The sequence below is a fragment of the Camelus dromedarius genome, chromosome 5 (genome assembly GCF_036321535.1).
Source record: "Camelus dromedarius isolate mCamDro1 chromosome 5, mCamDro1.pat, whole genome shotgun sequence".
Lineage (NCBI taxonomy): Eukaryota > Metazoa > Chordata > Mammalia > Artiodactyla > Camelidae > Camelus > Camelus dromedarius.
This window is the reverse complement of record NC_087440.1, coordinates 89,941,544-89,962,527: the sequence shown is the minus strand read 5'-3', so window position 1 is coordinate 89,962,527 and position 20,984 is coordinate 89,941,544. Positions and strand designations below refer to the sequence as shown.

The window sequence follows — 20,984 nt, the reverse complement described above, 5'->3', positions numbered from 1 at the left end:
TGTCTTTGCAGGATGAGCCCAGGCTTCTACAAGAATGTGGTGAAGATTCAGAAGCACGTTACCTTCAACCAAGTGAAAGGCATCTTCGGCTTCAGTGACAGTGACTGCATCGGTAAGGAGCCCGCGGCTGCCTGGGCTCCGCCCGGCCCCATCAGAAGGGAGCAGGGCCCTGGAGACACCGCGGCAGCACGTCGAGTTGTCTGCCAGGGCTGAGCTGTCTGAGAGGGTGGTGTTTGCTGTCTGTCTTTTTAAATAGTAAGCCCAGGGCTGGGTTTTCCCTGGAACGTAAGAGCTAGTGTGATGCATTCGACCCCTTTTCTGGGCCGTGTGGAGCCGTACTCAGGATACCAGCTGTCCCTCTCCTCAGTCATCCTTTTTAAGGTTTAGAAGAAAGAGATTGGGGACGATTTTGGAATCCTTGGCCTGCTTGTGGGGTTTCAGTCAGTGTGGGTAGCCTTGGGGAGGCCCGGGGGCATGAGAGGACCTGCCCTGGTGGCCAGGAACCTGCCGCCTTTGTCTCCCTGGACCTCAGTTTTCCCACCTACAAGAGGAAGCTGCTTGCCTCGAGTTCCCCCAGAGCCTGCCCGCCCTTGCTCCCCTCCCGGGGCCCGGCTCCCAACAGATGGGCACATGGTTTGCCTCCCTCTGCACATGTTTCCGGCCCTTTCCGTGTATCTCAGTCCCCTTTCAGATGCAGTGGCCTTCTCTCCCGTTAGACCCTCAGCTCCTTGAGCTAAGAATCAGTCCCGAGACGAGTGGCTGGGTCCCCTGATCCCCTCCCCTTCTTTACTTCTGGTGCACGGCCCAGGCCTAGTGGCTGCCGACCAGACATCTCCCAGGACGAGGCTGTGGGCACCTCGTGTCGGGCGTGCCCGGCTGGGAGGGAACCGCTCCAGGGGCCAACGTGAGGGGCCTGCAAGGAAGAGCGCAGAGGGAGATGCCGTGCGGTCTTACTGGGGGCTTTTCACGTAAGGAAGACCGCTTGATGTCTCAGGTTCACTCCTGACGACGGGGACATAACCCAACGGTTTGAAGTGGTTTTTAATCCTGGGAATCCGGGCATCTCTAGTGGGGCGGTGTCTCCATCGGGGCTGCACCGAGTGAGTAAGGAGATGGAGGTGGGAGGAGCTGCTGCACACACCGCTGTCAGGAGACCCGGCTCGGAATCCTGGCTCGGCACCTACTGGCTGTGCCCTAGGTCTGGGGACCCACAGAAGCACTCAGAGCCTGAGGTCCACACACGCAAGATGAGACAGCAGTGGCACCTTCTCCAGTGAGTTGTGGGGTGCAGACGACCCCAGGAAAGGCCCTGAGCCCGAGCCCGGCACCCACAAGCAGCTCCATGCTGCGATAGGGGCGCTCGCTAGTAGCCGCCCACCTGTCCCCTAGAGAAAGGTAGAAACCCAGAACTGGGGTGTCTCTTTCTGAAGTAGGAGAAAACGGCTGCCTGGAGACAGCACCAGAGACAGGATTTCAGGGCTGGCACCACGCTGGTGGGCTGGCCGGGCTCTACTCGTCAGGCCCACATGGAGGTCCATGCCCTTTGACCCCAGGATCCCACTTCGGCAGGCCTGAGCAAACAGCAATAGCAGCGTTAACAGCAGCAGCATACAAGCTACCGAGAACAGTTATGGACCAAGATACCAGCGTTTATAGTCATTAAAAATGTGGGACCACCTAGACAGCCAGTGGGTGGGGCACGGCTGACACGTATGTAAACGTCACAGTGTGGGACAGGTAGGGAACCGACTGGAGAGAGGACAGCTAAAATGCAGAGTGGAGTGAAGGGAAAACGGAAGGAAACAGACACAAGTTGGGACTGCAGATTTTTTTCTTCTTTCTACTTTTCTGTAGTTTTCAGATTTTCCTTAGTGGTTGTTACTTTTCCAGTGGGAGGAAGCATGTTTTTGTTCTGCCCTCTCACTGGGCCAGTTACCTAGAGGGAACTGGTCTCGTGTGTGAAGCTATTTGGTCCTCACTTCTAGGGAAGATCAGCTTTCCTGCCATCCAGGCCGCCCCCTCCTTCAGCAACTCGTTCCCTCAGATCTTCCGAGACCAGACAGATGTGCAGTGCCTCATCCCGTGTGCCATTGACCAGGTCAGGAGCAGAGCTGGGCTTCTGTCGTCTGGGGGTTGCAGGAGGTTCCTCCTCTCTTCAGTGGGAAAGGAGGTTTGAAAGATGTTGGGGAGGCAAGAGTCAATTCCTTAAACTCCTGGGAAGCTTGGGGGTGTCGCCATGAGGCCCTTGCAGGGGCTGCGCACGGGCTGACGGCGGGCCCCTCCTTCTACTGTCCCCTCCCTTCACCCAGGACCCTTACTTCCGGATGACCAGGGACGTGGCCCCCAGGATCGGCTACCCGAAGCCCGCCCTGCTGCACTCGACCTTCTTCCCTGCCCTGCAGGGTGCCCAGACCAAGATGAGTGCCAGCGACCCCAACTCCTCCATCTTCCTCACCGACACAGCCAAGCAGATCAAGACCAAGGTGAGCGCCGCCCGGGTGGGAGCAGCCTGCGTGCAGGGAGACTCACTGTGTGCAGGGAGACGGGCACCCCTGCTCTGTGCTTCGGCCTCCACTGCCACAGCGACCTTGGATCCTGGGATCCAGGCAGCCCGGCCCTGTTCCCAGATCCCAGGTGAATTTGGTTGTAGCCTTTTGAGGGCAAAATTCTGAATTTTTGTTTTGTTTTGTTTTTCCATCTCTTGCTTTTCTCACCAACTCTGTTGGGGAAGCAAAATCATGGCAACTTTCTTTAGTTATAGTTAAACCATAGAGAAAAATGAGGACATTTCTGATCCCCCAGCTCAGGGGCTAAGGACTCCAGGAGCTGGTCCAGGAGCTTTCTGCATATTTCCCGGTTCCACTTTGCGCTAGGAGACAATGCTGTGTGCCCCTTAAGGACGAGAAGGATGGGGCCCAGAGAGGGAGACCAATTCAACCACGTTTCCACCAGAACCAGCAGGTGCCCTCCTGGCCCATGAGCCACCATCACCAAGGTGGGGTGTCCTATCAGAGGCTCCAAACTGATAAATGTCCTTCCACAAGACAGTTGGGTCTGGCCCAGGAGTGCTCACTAAATATTTTGTGAGTCACCAGAGAAACTAGAAATCAGTTAGTTTGTGCCTCCTCATTTTTCGGGACCGCACTCCTGTTGCTCGGTTCTGAATTGCCAGTTTGTGAACAATTCCCTCACTGTTCCACAAAGCTGTTGACAATTAATTTGGAACCAGGTGTGTTTTTGCAGGTTGGAAGATTAGAACAGGAGTGCCAGAAACTGTATTTGAGGACTGAAACGCAACCATCTGAGTCACTGCTGGGCCCCTGCCCCTTCTGGAAAGTCCCAAATTCTGGCTGACAAGGGGGAGCCCTTGAGATCAGAACAGTCTTCCAGGAAGTGGCAGTCGCCGGCTTTCCCACCCTCAGTTGGAGGCTGGTGTGAACAGGGCTTTTTCTTTCTCTTTCGCTTCTGCTGAAAATTCCAGAACAGGGTGAAGAGGGGAAGGGAAGGTCCTGTTCCCTCCAGCAGAAAAGTCATTTTGTTTTGTTTTTGAGGTGTTGTTTTAAGGAAGTCATTTACGGCTCTGGGACATTTTTCATTCGTTCAGGGACCAACAAAGACCCAAGGGTTACATGAGCAGTGAGTGTAAGGTCAGGAACCACACGCTGGCATCACGGCTGCCCTGTGGGGCAGGTCAGGGGCAGGTCAGGCCCTTGTTCTCAAACCCCAAGCCTACCTTCAGCTCCAGGATCAGAATCTCCTCGCCAGCCAAGGAGGGGCCATCTGCCCTGGCCCTCTCCCAACAGGAACAACAGCGGCCACACCAGAGACACGGAGGCTTGGCTGCATGACTGCCTGCCGCACACTTACCTGTGTGACCTCAGTCAGTCCCACAACCCCCTGGAGGCTGTGTCCATTTCTCAGCCAAGGAAGTTAGGTTCAGAGGGGCCCAGCAGCCTCCCTGCGTTCACACAGCTGGGAAGCAGTGAGGCAGGACCATATCCCAGGTCCCCCACAGCTTAGGCCCTTCCGGGCCTGGAGTCAGGAGCCCTGGGTTACCTGGGCCCCACCACTCACCTGCAGGTGGTGAGTGACCGTGGTTGTCCAGGTGTCATGGTGAAGTGGGAGCAGCTGTACAAACTTCACAGAATAGAGGCAAGGGTTACGTGAGATCACCTATAAAAGCAGTTGTAAACTGTAGAGTGCTGCCCAAATTGAAGATCGCAGTTTAGAAGTGGAGAGTGGGGCAGCTCCTTTGCAGTGCTGGCCAACGCATGCCTCCTGTGGGCTGTGACATGATGCCCTGCCAGAGCCCTCCAGCCAGCTTCCGCCGTCCTGCCAAGAAGGGTGGGTTCCTCTGACCTCGCTGGTGCCTGCCGGCCTCTGCCCCTGATGTTTGTCTGCTGCCGCTGGGCGCCCCGGCTAGTCACCGGCCCTGAGGTCCTCCTGGGGGACTGACTGAACGTCTCCACTGAGACACCCCTGCTCTACGCACCCTCTCCCCGTGAAAGCAGTGAGGGTGGCATTTGTACGTAGTAAGGTTCTCAAATGCTCATGGGAAGAGCCCTGAAGGAACTTTGTGTCTCCTTTTTGGTTTTTCCTCTCTCACCTCTTGACCCTGATTTCTCTAAGATGACCTTCAGTGATTCCGAAAAACCGTTTTGTTAGCTTCTGAGTCTTCAGCTGCTAAAACTGCATGTTTTCACACGGGGTCCTGCCAGCCGGCCTGCCGCCTTCACACTTCTTGTGGGTGCTGCTCTCCCTGTGAGCCCTGTCCTTGTGCCCCCGTCCTCTTGTCCACGTGGGGGGTGGCAGCCGAGCTGGGTCAGGCTCTCCTGTCCTCTGCTGACAGTGCGCCCGCCCCTTCCCAGTCACCCCTCTGACTCTGAAGATGGACAGTGTTCATCCACTTTCTGCAGCTCGTCACCTGAGAGCACTTAGAACATGTCCCCCAAATTTCAGCTCAGGTGTGCTCTGGCCTCCTTGACTCTCCTGTGTCTGTGAGGGGGGTGCTCAAAGCTAACCCGCCCTCCAGGCCCCACTGCAGCGAGCCCCACTGTGGCTCGTGCCCAGGCTCCTCAGGAAGGAGCAGTTTGGGGGCTCCTCCCGCCCCGGGGCTCCTGGCCAGCCTCCACCGCAGGGTGTCCAGGCCCACCGCCACCTCTGTCCCCTCACCGGCGCAGGTCAACAAGCACGCATTTTCCGGAGGCAGAGACACCGTTGAGGAGCACCGGCAGCTTGGGGGCAACTGTGACGTGGATGTGTCCTTCATGTACCTGACCTTCTTCCTCGAGGACGATGACAAGCTGGAGCAGATCCGGAAGGTGAGTCTGGCCTGGAGGGTGGGACAGGCCCGCTGAGAGAGGCCGAGGTTGAGTCTGTCGGGCGTGTTCTTGACCGAGTGCCCTGAAACCTTGGGAACAGGAAGTTCACACAGCAGGAAATACAAACTGCTAGGTAATCGCCATACGGAAAGGTTTAACCCTTCTAGCCATCAGAGAAACATAAACGAAAACAAGGCATCATGAGTGCTGGAACAACACCCCCAGATTGGTGGGGTGGGGGTCGCATCTGCAGTGACCGCAGTCCAGACGCTTCAGGGCTCGCCCGGCTACATCAAGTGTTGTCAGCACAGCCTCTTGGCGAGCAGTTTGGCAATGGATACAAAGAGCCCAAAGAATATTCATAGCCTTCGTCTCAGGTTTTCCAGTTCTTGGAATTTTTTTCCAAGGAACGAATCCAGAATAAAAAACTCCCTGTGCAAAGGTGTTAAAAATGACAATAGCAGAAAGTTCAGAGGAGATTCTACAACAGAGAAACCGTTAACTAAGAATCATAACAGGAGGGGTTACTAAGCAGCCGTGAGGTTTTAGTCACAGGGATAAAATGCATGCAGTAGTGATAACAGGACAGGAAATTGGAAACGCAGTGAGAGCCGCTGTGTGCGCGTACAGTGCTCCAGGAAGCAATCCAAACCTGCCAGGGTGTTAGCGGTGGCCCTCAACTTCTGGGCACTTTCTTTACTTGGCTGCTTCTTTGTGGCTTAGGTACTTATTAAGTTTGTTCGACGCATACTTATTACTTTGCAATCAGAAAATGAAAAAAGATTCAACAGAGATTTTAGAGAAGCCAGTAAGGCTGAAGGGAGCATCTGTCTCAGGGCCTGGAGTTTGTGACCCGGCAGGGAGGCCGAGCCCCCTACCAGTCCCTTTAAGAAAAGCGTGGCTTAAGGCCCAGCCTCTGCGCCGCCCACACAGCCGTGTGGGCTCCGCGCGGTGGTGCCCGGGGCAGGAGGTGCCCAGGGCTGCGTGGCCATTTCTCACCGCACCCACCTCCTCCCGGTCAGGATTATACCAGCGGGGCCCTGCTCACCGGTGAGCTCAAGAAGACACTCATTGAGGTCCTGCAGCCCTTGATTGCCGAGCACCAGGCCCGACGCAAGGAGGTCACAGACGAGATCGTGAAGGAGTTCATGACTCCCCGGAAGCTGTCCTACGACTTCCAGTAACGCCCCTTTTATATACACGTGCTGAGAGATGTAATTTACCAGTCATCCCAGCCCAGCCAAATCAGCACTACCCTTAGGCTCTGTCGCACGGTAATTACTGGCCTGGTGTCTCTAAGCCCTGTGTATGTACCAGTACTGTTTCTTCTGCTGAATGTCATTGTCGGTCTCGTGTGAGCATAACCCCATGGGGGGGAGTGGGTGCCAGGGGATACTGCATGGTCGCGCAGACAAGTCCAGCTGGAGTCTCTCCCACAAATCAGCTGCAGGGATGTGGAGCCTTGGGCTAGGTGTCCACTGGCCAGACTGCTCTGGTCCATAGGATGACAGCTATTTGAAAGCATCCTACAGTTTCAAATAGACTCTTAAACCTGCTCTATAAAAGAATACATAGTCTACATGTACAGACCTAGAGTCAAAATGTCATGACCATAAAACCGGAAAAAAAAAGTTTTGAAAAGTTGATGTGGCAAAGTTTAATGAGCACAAGATGTATTTCAGCCCCTGCCCCACCCCCCAAAATTAAAAATTGCTAGCTAAAAGCTCTGCTGTACTTCTGACTGTGAGAGATCTCTGCTCGAAAGCTGCCTTTAACGTTGAATACTGGCCAGAGTTGACCAGTTGTTATTAAATTGAGTCTTTTGTGGGTGAAACTTCCCAGTTTACTAAGCGCCAGACCATGCACGCACTCTACTCCAGAAATCACGCTCTTTTCCCCAAATGTACTAATACTATGTTTCCACCAAGTGATCCTAGACACTCCGTACTGAAAACCGGTGGCCGCTTTGCTCCAATTGTGCCAGGTGCTGCGGGGACTCTGTTGCCTTTGCAGATGCTTTTGTTTTGATGCTCGACTGACATGGAAGTCTATAGAGCAGAGCCCTGCCTGTGTCCCCAGACAGGTGGACGCAGCTAGACAGCGTGCAGTGGCCCCAAGGCCTTTTGTGGCGTGTCCAACGGAGGCCCGTTTGAACGTGCGCCCTGTGTAGTTTGGGGAAAGCAGAAGACATCTCAGGGAATGCCCTTGGTTGAAGTGTCTGCCCTTTCTGGAGGCGCAGGGCCCACTCCTGACTGCTCTACTCCAGTCTTGCTCACAACAAATAAACTCCCCTTGGTCCCACCTGTGTCACTGTGCTGACTGGGGTTGGAGGTGCAAGCAGGGGCCTCACTGCAGTCGGGGGCTGTGCTACACCTGCCCCTCCGTGGACGGCCCTTGACTCCACGAGCATCACACTTGGATAAATGTGGGATGGACACACTGTCCTGGAAGCCCCCATGGCTCTGAGGCGCTGGCTCCCAGGAATCAGGAGCAAGGAGCCTGTCTGCCTTCCGAGCCCTCGGCAGCCTCCCTGATGCTGACTCTCACAGAGTGTGATGTTTCCAACAGCGGGTGGGGAATGCAAGCAGATGTCTTCATTTGTGGGAGAGGGAGGCAGCCACAGGGTGGTCAGAGCGGTGCCGGGTAGGGACAGGGGCCAGACTGTGAGCTGGGCCACAGGCCATTCATGGGGGCCCAGGGCAGGCCCCAGCTGGAAAGGAGCTCTGGGCTCACTCAGCTCGCCCCCTCGTGTTACAAGTAGGGAAACTGAGGCTCGGGAGAGGAGAATGTGACTTGTCCAAAGCCACACAGTGGGTTTGTTGCAGAATAGGCCTGTCCTGACTTTCATGTTGCTCTGCCCACACACAGAGGGACCAGTTTGCACAAGGGCCCTGAGGTTTCCGCCCTGGGAGGCCCCAGTACCAGTGTGCGGCACGAGCTCACCCATGTCTCCTCTCCCTGCCTTGATTCCCGCCAGGCTGGGCCCCTGCCCCCGCTCATGGCTGGATGTGGCCCGTGGAGTGAGCCACCCATGGTGGGGCCGTGGGAGTGTGGCCTGGACAGCTCAGGCGACCTATCGTTGCTCCATTGTGTCCACACCACAGGAGGGAACACAGTGAAGTCTCCAGGGCAGCAAAGCTGCCCCTTCACTCACCCAGAGCATCATCCTGGGGCCACAGAAAGGTGACACAGGCCAGTGACTTTGGGTGGACCCCCCCCCAGCTCCCCATAAAACAAAAGCAACACCACCTCATGTGGGTCTTAGGAGCTGGGCCCTGGATCTGAGGTCAAGGGACTTGCCCAAGGTCACTGCTGGTTAAGACCCTCCTACCACCTACACTTTGCTAAAAACCAGTGGATTCTTTGCTGAGAGATGCCCTGGATTAGGACAGGCAGCAGCGCCGGGAGTGAGGTGGGAGGTCGGTTACCATCCCCTGTGATGTGAATGTCTAGCCTTCAGACCTAGCTGTTCTTTGGTCCTCGGGTCTGGCCCGGCCCCATCAAGCTGCATCTGGGACAGTGAGAGCACACTAAACAGAGTGGAGAGCTGGCGGGGGCGGTGAGGGACGGCACCACACGGCGAGGTCCCACGCAGGCCTCAGCACATGAGCCCAGCAGCCCCGTGGTTCCCCAGTAAGCCCTCGGGTGACTACCCTTTATCTCTCTCATTCAAAACTTCAGGTGCAGCTTGGACTTGCTTAGTGGGAAAACCTAGCTCTGGCCCTTTGATTCTGTGTCTCGCCCTTCTCTTCCGCACTCCTTCACTTCCCCATTTCTAAAGAAAGGGCTGGGTTGGTCCTCCAGAGGGCCTTGGCACCTGGAAGTTGTAGCAAGAGCGAGGCCCTGGCCTTCCCACAGAGCCACTTCCCCAGCTTGGATGGGGCCAGCGTTCAGTGACCGATGGTCCCCACCCTACCCCGGGGAAGGCCACAGGAGGTGGGCACGCTAGTGGTCTTCTTGCCAAGGGTGGACGCAAGGACAGGGTTTGATGAACACTGAAACCTTTTGTTAGTGATGCCCTTCCCCCAGCACCCGGCCAAAGCTCTCAGCCTCTTTAACTGCAAGCGTGATGAACTTCGAGGATGCACTGCAGGGCTTCATTCATTCACTCATGCATTTATTCATTCCACACCCCCTGAGCACCTGCTATGTGCCAGGCCCTGAGCTGGATATAGTCCATATCAGACATGCTGATCGTGGGCAGCTCATAGTCTTGGGTGGGGTGGGGGTTGGGGCAGGAGGAGGATAGTGACCAGACAATGAACCAGGGCCCCATGGGAGCGGAGCAGACCTAACAGCAGCAGTGGTCAGGAAGGGAGAGCTTCCTGGAGAAAGTGACGCCTGGGATGTGGAGTTAGCCAGGCAGAGGAGGAGGAAGGGCGTTCTGGGCAGAGAGCACAGGATGTGGGCAAGTCCTTGGGTCTGTATGACAGGAGCAGACCAGAGGAGAGGGTCCCCCAACGTGTTCCAGGAATTGGGAGGAGTTTCCTTCAGCCAGGACACTGGAGGTCCTTCAGTCCAAAGACACGGTCAAGGCCAGTGTCTGAGTGAAGATGGTGTTGCCTGGCTTTACCAGAGGGCTGCTGCAGTGGGGACCGGGCAGGTTCATGCTGGACCGTCACTGGAAGCGGCATGGTGCCAAAGTGACGGCTGGGCCTCAGCAGTGCAGGTGTGCACCTCCCCACATCCTCCCTGCTGGGCGACCTTGGGCAGGCCTGGCCCGTCTCTGAGCTGTTGTGATAATGTGTAACCTATGTAAGGACCCAGCGGTGTCGAGGACACACGGACCCTCCCTCCTCCAGGCCCCTTGGAAAGGCGGCTCACATCCCCTGGGCTGCACTGGAGGGGCCAGCTGGCTGGAACTGGCTGGAGCCCAGTTTCCCTGAGAAAGGGGGTGGGTTTGGGTGGGTTTGGTGAGGAGAGCAGGTGCCATGTTGAACTCTTGAGTGGCCCCCTGTGGCAGGGCTCAGGGCACAGGCCAGGCCCCCCAGCCCCAAAGGCCAAGAGAGTGGAGCCAGCCAGAGTGCTGGGCTGGGCCTCAGTGTGCCCATCTGCACAGTGGGAGCCCTGGTCACACAAGTTTGGAGGGCTTGGCCTCTTGAGGATGAGCTGGAGATGAGGAAACCGGTCACCAGCCCCACAGAACACAGAGCATCACCACTGACATCTTGAGAAACATTTTATTGGCAACAGCTCTCCGCTTCATCTCCAGGGTCTACAGCAGAGCGACCAGACCTGTGAGCAGACCTCACACCGAGCTCCCCGGGGCTGCCCTGCAGCGCCTCTCTGAGCTGCCTGGCACAGGGGCTGAGCGGGCCAGGCGCCAGATAGCTGTGCCCGGGTTCCATCTGGTGGGGAGACCAGGTGGCTGCCTCTGAGAGACCAGGCATGAAGAGCACACTAGAGAGCATGGAGAGCTGGGGGGGGGGGGGGGCGGGGGGCCAAGAGGACACAGGGGTGCTCTGAAGACATGGGGCGGCAAGGGGAGGGAAAAGGGAAGCCGGGGTGAAAAGTGACCAAATGCACAAATGACTCCCTGCAGCCACATCCTCATCCCAGAGGCCCCCTTCTCCCTGGCACGTGTGACCCTCAGGCCAACCCCGGGCCGACGGCAGATGGGCCCCATGACCTTCTTGTGGTCAGTTGCTGGGCAGGGAGGCCCCGGATGCCCTGGGGGATGGCCTGGTGGGGCCTGGACCCCAACACTCCCCTCTGCCCTCTCCAGCTCCAAGGACCTCCAGAAACTGCTGGCAGGTCGGCCCCTGGCTCGTGGGAACCGGTTATGTGAGCAGGCCCCGCGTGAGCCTCAGCACGGCTTCGTAGGTGACGAAGACCACCATGTTGACAGGGAAGGCGCGGCAGCAGTTGAGCGACAGCCCCTTGAAGAGCACCCGCGGCCCCTCCTCCCGAACGCTGCTCACCATGCAGTGCAGGAGGCCCCGGTAGCGCTGCTGGCCCTGCCCGTCCGCCTGCAGGCGCGACTTGATCACATCCATGGGGGTGGCCACCGCCCAGGCCAGCACCCCTGCACAGCCACCGGCCACCAGCACGCCCAAGACATCTGCCAGGAAAGCCCCACACGGGCCTTGGTTGGAAGCCAGACTGGGGCCCCCGAGGAGGGCAGATGGGCACCCAGGTCAGGGCCCAGGCAGGAGGGAGCCCTGGGCTCTCACCGTGAACGTGACCCATCCAGCGCCACCCAGAACAGGTCTGTCCTTTCGTGTTGAAGGCATCGAGGTTCCCACCCAGGAGGCACCGGGTACCAGTGCGGCCTCATCCACGTCTCCCCTCCCGGCCTCCACTCCCCTGGGGCTGAGCCCCACCACTGTCCCACGCCTCAGCCCCCATCTCACCTGGCTGGTTGCGGCCAGCAGGAGTGAGCCACTCACAGAGGATGGCGTAGGAGAGGAAGTAGGTGGCGAAAGAGTGGCCATCCCGGAAGAGCAGGGCTGAGCTGCCCTTGTAGAGGCCCCTCAGGCCCTCCTCCTGGGCCACCGTGGCCAGGCAGTGCAGCGGCCCACGGTACTTGGGCTCCGGTGCAAGACTGGCAGGGGGCGCAGGACACATGGGGGGTGCAGCCGAGGGCCCCGAGGCCGAGGGGCGCTGCTGCTGCGTCTGTGTCTGCAGACGGACCTTGGCCACCTCGGTGGGCGAGGTCAGGAACACCTGGAGCAGAGCGGGGGCGGGGATGAGGCGGCAGCTCTGCCCACGCTCCCTGTACCTGGCCTCCCCCATCAGCCTTGTGCTGCCCACAATGACATCTGGGGACCCTGGGCCCCACGGAGCTCCAGGCTGGCCCACTGGCCACGGTGGAGCAGGGTTCAGAGCCAGCCCTGCCCGTGCAAGCTGGAGCCAGTGCTCTCTCCGGTGACACCCTCTCTGCTGGCAAAGTGGCTCCACACACAGGAGCTGCCGGGTAACCATCTATGACTTCAGGTCCCAAAAGTATTTAATCACGTAATTAATATGTTAATGACATATTAATGTATTATTTAATGTAAGAAAAGTATAACACTTAATGTAAGCATTTGATAACTTTTTTGAAGTATAATTGATTCACAATATTGTGTTAGTTTCCAGCGTACAACAAATTGATTCAGTTATACATATAAAACATTTGATCACATTAGTATATGACAGATTATAATTTACTAATACTATTGGCTGCCATCTTGTGGGTGCTCATACCTGTCAGACCCTGTGCTGGGAGCTCCACACTCATAACCTCACCACACTTGTCACAGAGGAAGAGACAGAAGCTCAGAGAGGCTCCCTAGCACACTCAAGTGCTCTCAGTTAACAAGTCAGCCGAGTCTGCACCCTCAGTCCCCAGCCTCAATCCAGCTTCTGCCCTGAGCAAGCCTCAGTTTCCCCTCCTGCAGGGCTCAGTGCCCTCTCAGGCCCTCATGACCTCTCCCCACCCCTGCAGTCCCTGGACCCCATCACCCCACCCCACTCACACGGACGAGTCCAGAGGCGAACCCTGAGAGCGTGATGTCAGTCTTGGCGGGTTTGGCGTCGGCGCTGCCGTACCGGAGCTGGCAGATGTGTGCGAGGCAGTGGTGGTAGGTGCCGAAAGACACAGATGAGACCAGGGACACCGTGCACACGGGCAGCGAGAGGCCCCTGTAGAAGCCCCACACCTGGCAGCAGGTGGAGGGGACCAAGGGCCCGAGTCAGGCTGAGGCCCAGCCGGGAGGAGTGGCTGCCCAAAGGGCCCCTGAACCTCACCCTGCCCCGCCCACCCTCACTGCAAAACCCCCAGCAAGTCACTTGCCAGCAAGGGCCTGCGTTTCCTTGGCTGTAAGACGGGGATTGTCCCACTCAACTTAGGTTGTGCAAAGGGAATGAGGAGACGGGGCCAGGCCTGACCTAGGGCAGCTAGGGGATGGCAGTGATGTTAAACCAGGAGCTTCGTGGTTGCTCTTTCTCTTTTACTCGCCCACAGCCGGCACTGATTCACAAGTTCACTTTGGTAAGTGTCCCTGAGACCGTCCTCCAGACCTGAGCTGGACCTGGGGACCCCTGACAACTCTACCCAGTGCACTTTCAAAGGGTGCTCAGACTGCAGAAATGCAGACAGGTCCCTCCCCTGACCATCAGAGGCCCCAGATGCCCCCTCTAGACCCTCTCCTGGAGGCAGGGCCTCATTCTTAGCACCTCTCGTGTGCCAGACATCCCGGCTCTAGTCCTCAGAGGAGTCCAGGAACTTGGTGCAATTATCCTCATTTGGAAGGTGAGAGAACTGAGGCCCAGAAAGGGGCTCAGCATTGCCAGGCCAGGTGGTGAGTGGCAGCCCTGGGGTCTGAGGCCCCAGCACCCCCTGCCCATTACCCTGGCCCCAGGCCTACCTGCTCTTGGCGATATGTGTCCCGGATACAGTGCCAGATGCCTGTGTACTTGGGCTCTGTCTGGATCCTGACCTGTGGGAGAAGCAGGCTTCAGGAAAGGGTGGCTCCAGGACTGGGGCAAGGTCAGCAGGCCCTGGAGTAGGGAAAGAGCCAACCTCTTGATTGTTGAAGGCCTGCTGACTGTGGGCAGAGCAGGGATAGGGAGTCTCATTTAAGATGAGAAATCTGGGAGGCACAGGGGTGAGAAAGGGGCACTGACAATCCTGAGGACCATGATGGGGACTTGGTCTGAGTAGCAGACTAGGAAGGTCTTCTGCTCATTGGTGGGAGTCCTAAATCCAGGCAGGAGCCTCAGGATGGGTGGCAGGGGCCTGGCTATGACCGTACCTTCACCGTGTCCAGGGGGTAGCCCACAGCAACACCGCAGACGCCTGGAAGGAAACCCAAGAAACCAGTGAGGAGGGCAGGAGCCTGAGCCCATCTCAGGGAAGGAGGGGCAGCCCCGACCGCACTCCCACTGAGAGAGACCCAAACCCAGCTCTTCTCCTCCACACTGTGTCTCATCAGTGAGGGGAGTGACCCCCATTGTACAGATGAGGAAACAGGCTCAGAGAGGTAAAGTGACTTCTGCCAAGCTGCTAGTGGCTTCTCCTCCTTGGCCTCCCCTCCGGTGTCATATTTGGGAGAATTGGCAGGACACCTGCTGGACCCTGACTCCAAGCCAGGCCGAGCTCGCCCTCAAGCATCATTCTGTGAAGGGTTTGTCTGCGAGCTGGAAGGCAACCGCGCCTTGCAACTCTGGGGGGTGGCAGAGGGGGAGGCACAGCTCAAGCAGAGACTGGGAGGTAGGAAAGTCCAGGGCACCCTAGGGCTCCGTGAAGGACTGCATAAGTTTGCATGGGACAGAGTAGGACCCAAGGCTTCCTGGACCACGGCCCTCTGCCTTCTGCACAGAGGGCCAGATGCCACCATCCTGTTCCTTTCTTCTCTCCTAACACCAGGGTCTCAATGGCCAAGCCCCCAGCACAGCCGTGGGGAAGTCAAAGAGCAAGCAGGTAGGTCCCTGGAATTTCATCCCTGAGGATGAAGAGGTGGGTGAGGGCCATCTAAGGACAATAAGGGATGTGAAGCCTGTGCCCTATTTACTATATATCCCAGGACTCAATAAATATGCATGAATGAAAGAACAAAGTCAATGAATGAATGAGTGAATAAAGAAAGTGAAGCAAAAGACTGACTGACTGACTGACTGACTGACTGACTGACTGACTGACTATCTTGGGTAGAATTACCCTCCTTGACCCTTACATATACCTCACCGAACTCCTACTCATCCGTCAAAAGCCTGCCACAGCATCATCTCCTCTCTGGAGCCCTCCCTAATCCCCATCCTCTTGGCTGCCTCTGTGCCAGAAAACATGCTGGTCACAACCCCTGTCACCTGGTTTTGCTGCTGTCCCACAGCCTGCCATCTCTGCCTCCAAAACTAGAATTCCTCAAGGAAAAGGACCAGGTCTGAACACCGTGAGCTGGAGCCAGGCACAGAGCAGGAAACCTTCCCACCCAGGCCCTCCCTAGGCTCTGGAGGAAAGATACAAAACTCTGGAGCCCTTCCTGCTGTGTGTCCTTGGGCAAGTCAAACCCCTTCTCTGAGCCTCTTCCTTAGGAGACTAATATCCAGGGAAGCTGCTGAGCCCACAGAAGGACCTCAGAAAGCCCAGTGGTGAGGCCAGGGCCCTGGTCTTTCCTGGCTCCACACTGCCCTCCCCTTCTGAAGAGAACACCCCACATGGTTCCCAGAAGTATTGACCACAAGCCACTGCTATTTCACAAGAGGAGCAAGGCCAATGGGGTCTCACCCAAAATAGTCTCCCGGGCCTGTGTGATCAATGCTGGGAGGAGCCCACGCTGGGAGGAGCCCACGCTGGGAGGAGCCTGCTGGGAGGGCTGGTTATCTCCAGATGGGGCTGGGCTTTCAAAACAGCCCTTCCCCACAAGTGAAAACAGTCTGGGGGCCCAGCGAGGTGGGGATTGGGTGCTTGCCGCCAGCGGAGGGAGGGTGGGGCCGGGCTCGACCGGCCCCTCCCCCTCCGCACCCACCACTCCCAGTCAGTGTGGCAGGACCCAGGCCCAGTCTGTCCTCACTGTCCACCCTCTCCTGGAGCCTCTGGTTCCTCCGCCCCAAGCCATCATTCTCCACGCTTATGACGCCCAGCAGACCTCTGGCCAGGCAAAGACCACCCACTGCCCCCACCCAGCAGCCCCCACCCCTTGCTGCCTCTCAGCCTACTCGGCTGAGCTGCCCCCCAGGCCAGCGCAGACTCACCCCACCTCCTCCTCCTCCTGGGCCCTGTGTCCAGGGAAACTGTGCTCTCCTCCCAGTACCTGGCACATGTGGCCCACGCCAGGTGCCAGCCACTTGCAGAGGAGCTTTGAATCCCACTGCTGTCAAGGCAGAGCACCCCCTCCAGCCCCTCCTGGCCCCTCCAGGAGCAGCTGTCCCCTGCAAGGCCCCACTGCCCCTGTCTCTTACCTCCGAGGGCTCCAGCAACAAAATCCATGGACAGTGTGGGTGGTAGGAAGGCCCTGGGGTCAGCCTGCCTCGGAGAGGTCTGATGCCACCTCCAGGGTGGTTCCAACAGCTCCCAATTGGCTCCTCTCAGACCTTAAGTACCTGCGGTGGGGGGCAGGGGACAGGAAACAGGAGCCTGCTGACCAGTGGCCCTGAAGGCAGAGGCCATGCTAGACAGCAGGCGGGTCAATGGACTCCCTCCCACCCTACCCCAAAGGACACTTGTCCCAGTGCCCTCAGGACCCAGATGTCAGGAAGTATGTGAGAGGCCACAGGAGGTGTCAGGCTCTCAGGAAGCAAGCTCACTGTCCCCACGCCTGCAGGCCTGGGCCTCCAGCCAGTCTAGACACCTCCTGGGGAGGCTGTGATGCCCCCATCCCACCAAACCCAAGCTCAGGCCTTATCCTTGCCCTTGGGCCTTCTCACCTCCCCTGGAATTGCTCCCACCCAGGGAACCCTCAAAGCTCCCTTGCTTATTCATTCAACAAACATACCACTTATATGTAGAATCTAAAAAAAAATGAGATAAATGAACTTATTTACAAAACAGAAACAAAGGAAACCATAAGCAAAACAAAAAGGCACAACCTATGATATGGGAGAAAATACTTGCAAAAGATAAAACTGACAAAAGCTTAATTCCCAGAATATATAAACAGCTCATACTACTTAGTAACAAAAAAACAAACAACCCAATCCAAAAATGGGCAGAAGGCCCAAACAAGCAATTCCCCAATGAAGACATACAAATGGCCAATAGGCACATGAAAAAATGCCCAATATCGCTAATTATCAGAGAAATGCAAATCAGACCTACAATGAGGTAGACTGAATGGCCATCATTCAAAAGTCCACAAATGATAAATGCTGGAGAGGGTGTGAAGAACGGGAAACCATCCTACACTATTGGTGGGAATGTAGTTTGGTGCAGCCATTATGGAAAACAGTATAGAGATTCCTCAAAAGGCTAAAAATTGATTTACCATACAATCCAGCCATCCCATTCCTGGGCATATATCCAGAGGGAACTTTAATTTGAAAAGATACAGGCACCCCAATGTTCACAGAAGCACTATTTACAATAGTCAAGGCATGGAAACAACCTAAATGTCCATCAACAGATGACTGGATAAAACAGTTGTGGTATATTTATACAATGGAATACTACTCAGCCATAAAAAAGAATAAAATAATGCCATTTGCAGCAACATAGATGGACCTGGAGATCGTCATTCTAAGTGAAGTAAGCCAGAAAGAAAGAAAACTACATGATATCACTTACATGTGGAATCTTAAAAAAAAGACAAATGAACTTATTTACAAAACAGAAACAGACTCACAGACATAGAAAACAAACTTATGGATACCAGAGGGGAAGGGAGTGGGAAGGGATAAATTGGGAGTCTGAGATTTGCAGATACTAACTACTATATATAAAATAGATAAACAGTAAGTTTCGAGTTTCTACTGTATAGCACAGGGAACTATATTTAATATCTTTTAATAGCCTCGGCTGCACCCAGGCCCCGTCCCCAGCGAACTCCAGTTGGCAGGGAGGGAGTCGGGGAGACAGGCCACCGATGACTAGGTGTCTGGGAGGTTGGTCAGAACCCTCCGGGGAGCAGCCCAAATGCAGGTCACAGCCAGTGCACCATCTGCTCCGTCTTGTTCACAACTCCCTGGTCCCACACTGTTCCTGTCGATTCCACATTTGTCTTCCTGGCCCCGGGGCCCCGGCCAGGTCTGCCTTCACTCTGAGTCCCCAGAGCCCAGCCAGGGACCAGCTCTGAGCAGGGCTCACTGTCAATTTGACCTCTAACCAAACCAGGACACTCCTGAAGGCCACCTCTGTCTGCTGGTCACTGGAAACCATTGACAAGAATGGTGAGCCCCCAGCAGTGTACCCCGCTTTAGTTAACCAAACACTCTTCCTTCACCAGCTCATGGGGTCCTCATCACAACCCTGAGAAGGAGGCAGAGTTGATGGTTCCATTTTAGAGATGGAGACACCGAGGCCCAGAAAGGGGATTCATCCGAGGCCATGAGGACAGCAGGGCCAGATTTGATCATGAGACCCTCTAACAACCAGCCCCTCTCTAATGCCGAGGGCCAGACCCTGATGCCTGTAAGCCCCGCCCTTATGGTTGTGACCCCAGTGGTGAGCTCAGCACGTCCCCCCATGTGACCCACATGAAGTCCTTCAAGGACACTGAGGCTCAGGGAGGCGGTGCACGTGCCCAAGGTCTCACACAGTAAGCGTCCCGTTAACAAGAAAGCTGGCAGGACTGGAGACAGGTGTTGACATGGCAGGGTCCTGGCTGCCCTGTCCAGGTGGCCCTCAGGGCAGGGGCTGCCTGTCCACCTATTTCCTGCCTCTGATGAGTGAACCTGCAGGCCGGCCTTGAACAGGCTGGTGCTGATGGAGGGGAGCCCCACCTCCACCTGCCCAGCTGTTTGTGGAGTGAGTGGGAGACACAGGCTGGCAGTGGCCACTGCCACGACAGAGGGCAAAGGGCAGGATGCAGCTCTTCCAAGGCCAGTCCTGATGCCATCCTGGCCTTTAGTGAGACACAACTCAGCGTCCAGTTAGGAGCCAGGCTGCCAGCCAGATTTGAAGAAATCCCAGCTCTGCCACTCATCCCAGCTCTGAGACTTAGGGAAAACCCCTTGACTTCTCGACACCCCCATCTCTGCACTCACTGAATGAAGAGAGTAGCTGCCTCACATCTGTGACCACTCAGGGCAAGCTCCGGGGGTCCTTGTGGGAGTGGCCAGCCAAATGCTAAGGCTGCATTAGTAGGAGCATAGGTTCTAGGAGGAGGGAGGTGACAGTCCTGTTCTGAGCAGGGCAAATACAGTTGGGACTTGGGTTCAACTGCAGATGCTACACTCGAGAGGCCAGTGCCTCAGATGATGAGGGAGCTTGAGGCCTTGGTCTAACTGAGAGAGCAGGGAGCGGTTTGGTCTCATGTTTCCTGCAGGGTCTAATGCAGTAAGCGCCACCCACTCTCTGGCACCTGAGCCAGAGCCCAGGAATTGCCCTGAACAGCTTTCCTCCTGCACCCGGCTTCCAGTGAAGCACCCAGCCTTGAGGTCAACCCTCTGAAGTTCATGTTCAGATCCACTCCTGCTAGCCATCTGCACAGCCCCCAGCTGCCTCGTCTCCCTCTGGCCAACAGCCCACCCAGCCCATGCCCCCTACTCATGCAACGCACACTGCATGCCAACTCCATGCTGCGTTCTAGGCACTGGGCCACAGCAATAAACACAGGCCAAAGTCCCTTCCCCAGGATCTTATGTTCCAGGGGAGGAGACAGACAACCAACACGATAAATAACCAAAACAGTGTCTGCCAGAGGGCAGGTCAGTGCCACTGAGAGTCAGAGTAGAGGGGACAGGTAGTGTTGGGAGGGTGTTAGAAAGGGCAGCCCAAGAGGTGACATTTGAGACGAGCATGTTTTCTCGGTCACTGAAGCCAAGTTTCACCTGCCTTTTGTCTCCTGAACAAACACACCCAGACGCTACCTTCCTCCACAGCAGAGACAGAAAACAGGCCACCTCACTGTTTGGGCCACTTAGCACAGGTCTAAACATCTCCCCACCGGGCTGTGAGCTCCTGGCAGGCAGCATCAGGCTAGACTTGTCCATGAGCCCACAGCGCTCAGCACAGGGTGAGCAGCCTGGGGAGACTGGACGAAGAAATGCCTGAGAAAATGATTCAGTGAATGGATGGGTGGATTGATGGATGGACAGACAGATGAATGGAAGGACTGACTGATGGAAGGACAGACAGGCGAATGGAAAGGTGGTGGATAAGTGGACAGGTGGATGGATGGATGATGGATGAACAGATGGACAGAGGAGCCCCGGGCAGGGTCACCTGCCCACACCTGTCACGGGAGAAGGCAAAGAAGACCTCTGGTAGCTGGGTGGGCAGGGGTTTTGGCCTGAGAGAACCCCACATGGTTTGGGGAAAATCTCAGCCCAAGTTTGGCTCCTGGCTCCCCCTCTCCCAGCTGTGTGACCTTGGCCCAGGTGTGTGGCCTCTCTGAGTCTTGCATGGATGACAGTAGACCTGCTGGGGGCACCTCTCCCAATGGGAAGTGTTGTTATTCTTAGCAGCAAGGTTGGCTTTCGGCCTCCTCCACCAACAGCAGAGCCGCATCATGTGTGGCCCACAGGAGACCTGAGCAAGGAATTCCGAGCAGTTCCCTAGGGGGAACAGACCTGACACAAACATCCGGGGCCCCTGCCAACGAAAAGGGCTCTGAGAAGGGACCGGACACAGAAGGGGGGCTTGCTGGCTAAGGTGTCATGGAGGAGCCTGGCACATCCTAAAAGGCATTCTTACATTTTATAAGAAAAGGAATAACTACAAGTTATTAACAAAAAATCCAGACCAAAATGATGCAGCCAGCAAACAAAGTGAAAGGCCGGCAGCCAGGCCCGCGTCCCGCCTCCCAGTAGGATGCAAGCAAACACAACATTTTCTTTTTTCACTCTTGTTTTGCAACTTACTTCCTTTATCATCAATACTCCTGGGCCGCCTGGCCTCCATGGTGCTTGGGGACTCACCTCCTTCTGCAGATCCATGGTGCCCGTGGTGTGGCTGGGGGACGTATGTGGACAGGAGGACGTATGTGGACAGGAGGCGGCGGAGCCAGGCTGCCTGGGCTTGGTCCTCGCCGGGCACTTCTCACCACGTGACCTGCCAGGACCTCAGTGTCCCTGTCTGTAAAA

General features: G+C 56.4%; 2 protein-coding genes across 3 annotated transcripts in view; one reads left to right on the top strand and one right to left on the bottom strand.

Annotated features, from left to right (window-relative positions):
• Window positions 1–7,622, top strand: part of WARS1 (tryptophanyl-tRNA synthetase 1) — a 30,576-nt gene extending 22,954 nt beyond the window's left edge. For both annotated transcript variants that reach the window (XM_031454308.2, XM_010987466.3), the window contains exons 7-11: window positions 12–112; window positions 1,986–2,098; window positions 2,310–2,483; window positions 5,181–5,321; window positions 6,344–7,622. In XM_031454308.2, the coding sequence (XP_031310168.1) occupies window positions 12–112; window positions 1,986–2,098; window positions 2,310–2,483; window positions 5,181–5,321; window positions 6,344–6,505 (691 nt within the window). In that variant the 3' untranslated portion in view covers window positions 6,506–7,622. The remainder of the gene's footprint in view (window positions 1–11; window positions 113–1,985; window positions 2,099–2,309; window positions 2,484–5,180; window positions 5,322–6,343) is intronic.
• A 2,865-nt stretch (window positions 7,623–10,487) lies between these two features.
• Window positions 10,488–16,422, bottom strand: SLC25A47 (solute carrier family 25 member 47). Its single transcript, XM_010987479.3, has 6 exons — window positions 16,206–16,422; window positions 14,060–14,103; window positions 13,673–13,744; window positions 12,782–12,964; window positions 11,675–11,987; window positions 10,488–11,382 (listed from the first exon to the last, which is right to left on the bottom strand). Exons 1-6 carry the CDS (start codon window positions 16,231–16,233, stop codon window positions 11,102–11,104), a joined length of 921 nt encoding a protein of 306 aa, XP_010985781.2. The 5' UTR covers window positions 16,234–16,422; the 3' UTR covers window positions 10,488–11,101.
• Between the last annotated feature and the right edge of the window lie 4,562 nt (window positions 16,423–20,984).

Excerpts from the sequence above, each read along its gene's own strand:
- SLC25A47 (XM_010987479.3), bottom strand. The coding sequence starts at position 16,233 with ATGGATTTTGTTGCTGGAGCCCTCGGAG. Across the intron at positions 11,988-12,781 it reads TCGCCTCTGGACTCGTCCGT|GTGTTCCTGACCTCGCCCAC; the intron begins GTGAGTGGGGTG and ends GCTCTGCTCCAG. Across the intron at positions 11,383-11,674 it reads TGCTGGCCGCAACCAGCCAG|ATGTCTTGGGCGTGCTGGTG; the intron begins GTGAGATGGGGG and ends CTTTCCTGGCAG.